The following is a 2,217-nucleotide window of genomic DNA, read 5'->3' on the forward strand; positions in this document are numbered from 1 at the left end:
CCCCGCCGCGAAGGGCATCCTGCTGGAGCTGCCCAGGGCCATATCCTGCTTCCCGGCCATGTTGAGGTGATTGATGCTCATGTGGGCATCCGGCATGCCTGGCAGGTGATTCAGAGGCATGGAGGGGGACTGCTGAAACGGAGAGGTCATCAGCGGGGGAGAGGCGACGTCGGACAGGTACCCGTGGGGCGACTCCAGGGAGTCCACCGGAGACAACACGCTGGAGTTGTCGAGCAGGCATCCTTTTCCATCCTGTGACTTTTTCCTCCGGGCTTTGAGGTCTTTGGCATCCTTGCCGTTGCAGCTCAGGCCCTTGGTGCTCGGCTTCCTGGCCTTCTTGCCCTGGACGGCGGGTTTGAGGTTGCCGATGTAGCTGTTGGGGGAGCAGAGCGGGGGGGGCGGGACAGGGGGGGTGCCCCCAGAGGCCCGTTGTGCAGCGGCGGGCTCCTCACCAGGTTGTACTCGTCCAGCAGCCTCACGATGTCGTGGTGCATGCGCTCCTGGGCGATGTCCCGGGGCAGCCGGTCCATGTGGTCCGTGATGTCCCGGTTGGCAAAATGGTCCAGCAGCACCTTGGCGGTTTCGTAGCTCCCTTCTCTGGCCGCCAGGAACAGCGGGGTCTCCTCCTGGAAACCCAGCAGAGGTCATTAGGTTTAAGCTCACGGGTTCTCCTGGTTAACAGTATCCTGAGCCCCACACCCGACGCCACGCAGCTGGCTGGCAGAGACAGCCACTGTCTCTACTCTTTGCTGCTGCTTTTTCCTACCCTGCTCAGCCATGTCCTTATCAAACATGGAACCCTAAAAGGGACCCAGAATAAGGGAAGGGATGGCCACAGGAACTCTGTACCACACTGCTCACCAAGCACTGCACAGCCTCTCAACATCACCCATAGGACCAAACCCCACAGCGCATCTTGGAGCTAAATCAAACAGCAGAACCATCAAATCAGAGTCTCGGTGCCACACAGTGTTGTGTTTTAGGCAAAAATTACCCTTTAGCAGACTCCCCAAACAATTCTTTCCTTGCTTACGCCAGCCCAGGAGACCCCTACCTTATTGTTCTGCATATCCTTATTGGCACCATTCTTCAGGAGGACTACTGCAGCTTCTACATTGTTCACAGCAGCTGCCCAGTGCAGAGCCGACTTGCCTGCAGAGGAAGACCACGAAATAAAACACACGTCAGTGAGTGGGAAGAGTAACAGTGAGCAGCCCATTCCTTCCACCTCTGCAGGAGCTGGTGGTTTAGTTGCTTCCAGTACCTAGATCATCCACAGCGTTGACGTCTGCGTGGCAGTTGATGAGGTCATCCAGCATGCCCTCCACAGCCAAGCGAGCCGCCAAGATCAGGGGAGTGGTCCCGTCATGCATGCGGGCGTCGAGATCGGTCGCCCTGTTCCTGATCAGGATCTGCCATGAGGACCAAAATGCAGGAAACATGAATGTTAGGAGGGACAGAGAGCAGGAACTCCAGGTGCCCAGGACCTGCAACTCCCTTTCCAGAGGCTGGTCATTGAATCGTAGAACTGCTCTGGTTGGAAGAGACCTTTCAGATCACGGAGTCCAACTGTGCCCCCAGCACTGCCAGGGCACCACTAACCCATGTCCCTCAGCTCTACATCTCCATGGTTCTAAAACCCCTCCAGGGATGGGGGCTCCACCACTGCCCTGGGCAGCCTCTTCTAGTGCCTTACAACCCTTTTGTGCAAGAAATTTTTCCTAACGTCCAACCTAAACCTCCCCTGGAGCAACCTGAGGCTGTTTCCTCTTGTCCTGTTGCTTGTTCCCTGGGAGAACAGACCAAACCCCCCCTGGCTCCAGGCTCCTGTCAGGAGCTGTGCAGAGCCAGAAGGTCTCCCCTGAGCCTCCTTTGCTCCAGGCTCAACACCCCCCCCACTCCAAGCCTACACATCGAGGGCAGCTCTGGGGTTGCCGCTTTGCTGTTCCCTGCCCCGAGACAACACCAGCTTCACTTTACAACACTTGGACCCTGTGCCCGTTGCCAGCTGGAGACCCTGCGACAAGCTCAGCGCTGCGACCGACCCGACAGCACCCCCGACCTTTTCCCCAGAACACCTCAAGACCGGCGGCGAAACCGTCGCTCACCTGGAAGACCCCTTGGGCGTCGGCAGAGACGGCGGCGTGGAGGGGCGTGCGGCCCATGTTGTCCTGGATGTTGGCGTCGGCGCTGGCCTCCAGCAGGCGCTTGGCGGCG

At 58.6% G+C, this 2,217-nt stretch overlaps 1 protein-coding gene across 1 annotated transcript in view; it reads right to left on the reverse strand.

Moving 5' to 3' along the window:
• LOC103780674 (neurogenic locus notch homolog protein 1-like) overlaps nt 1-2,213 on the reverse strand; it is a gene marked incomplete at its 5' end in the record, with an annotated part of 3,066 nt that extends 853 nt beyond the window's left edge. Inside the window, 5 exon segments of the mRNA XM_008948363.1 lie at nt 17-396; nt 399-626; nt 1,055-1,152; nt 1,265-1,412; nt 2,109-2,213. Of these exon segments, the coding sequence (XP_008946611.1) occupies nt 17-396; nt 399-626; nt 1,055-1,152; nt 1,265-1,412; nt 2,109-2,213 (959 nt within the window).
• Nucleotides 2,214-2,217: the final 4 nt, after the last annotated feature.

This window comes from Merops nubicus, unplaced genomic scaffold (assembly GCF_000691845.1).
Source record: "Merops nubicus isolate BGI_N331 unplaced genomic scaffold, ASM69184v1 scaffold40439, whole genome shotgun sequence".
Taxonomy (NCBI): Eukaryota; Metazoa; Chordata; class Aves; order Coraciiformes; family Meropidae; genus Merops; species Merops nubicus.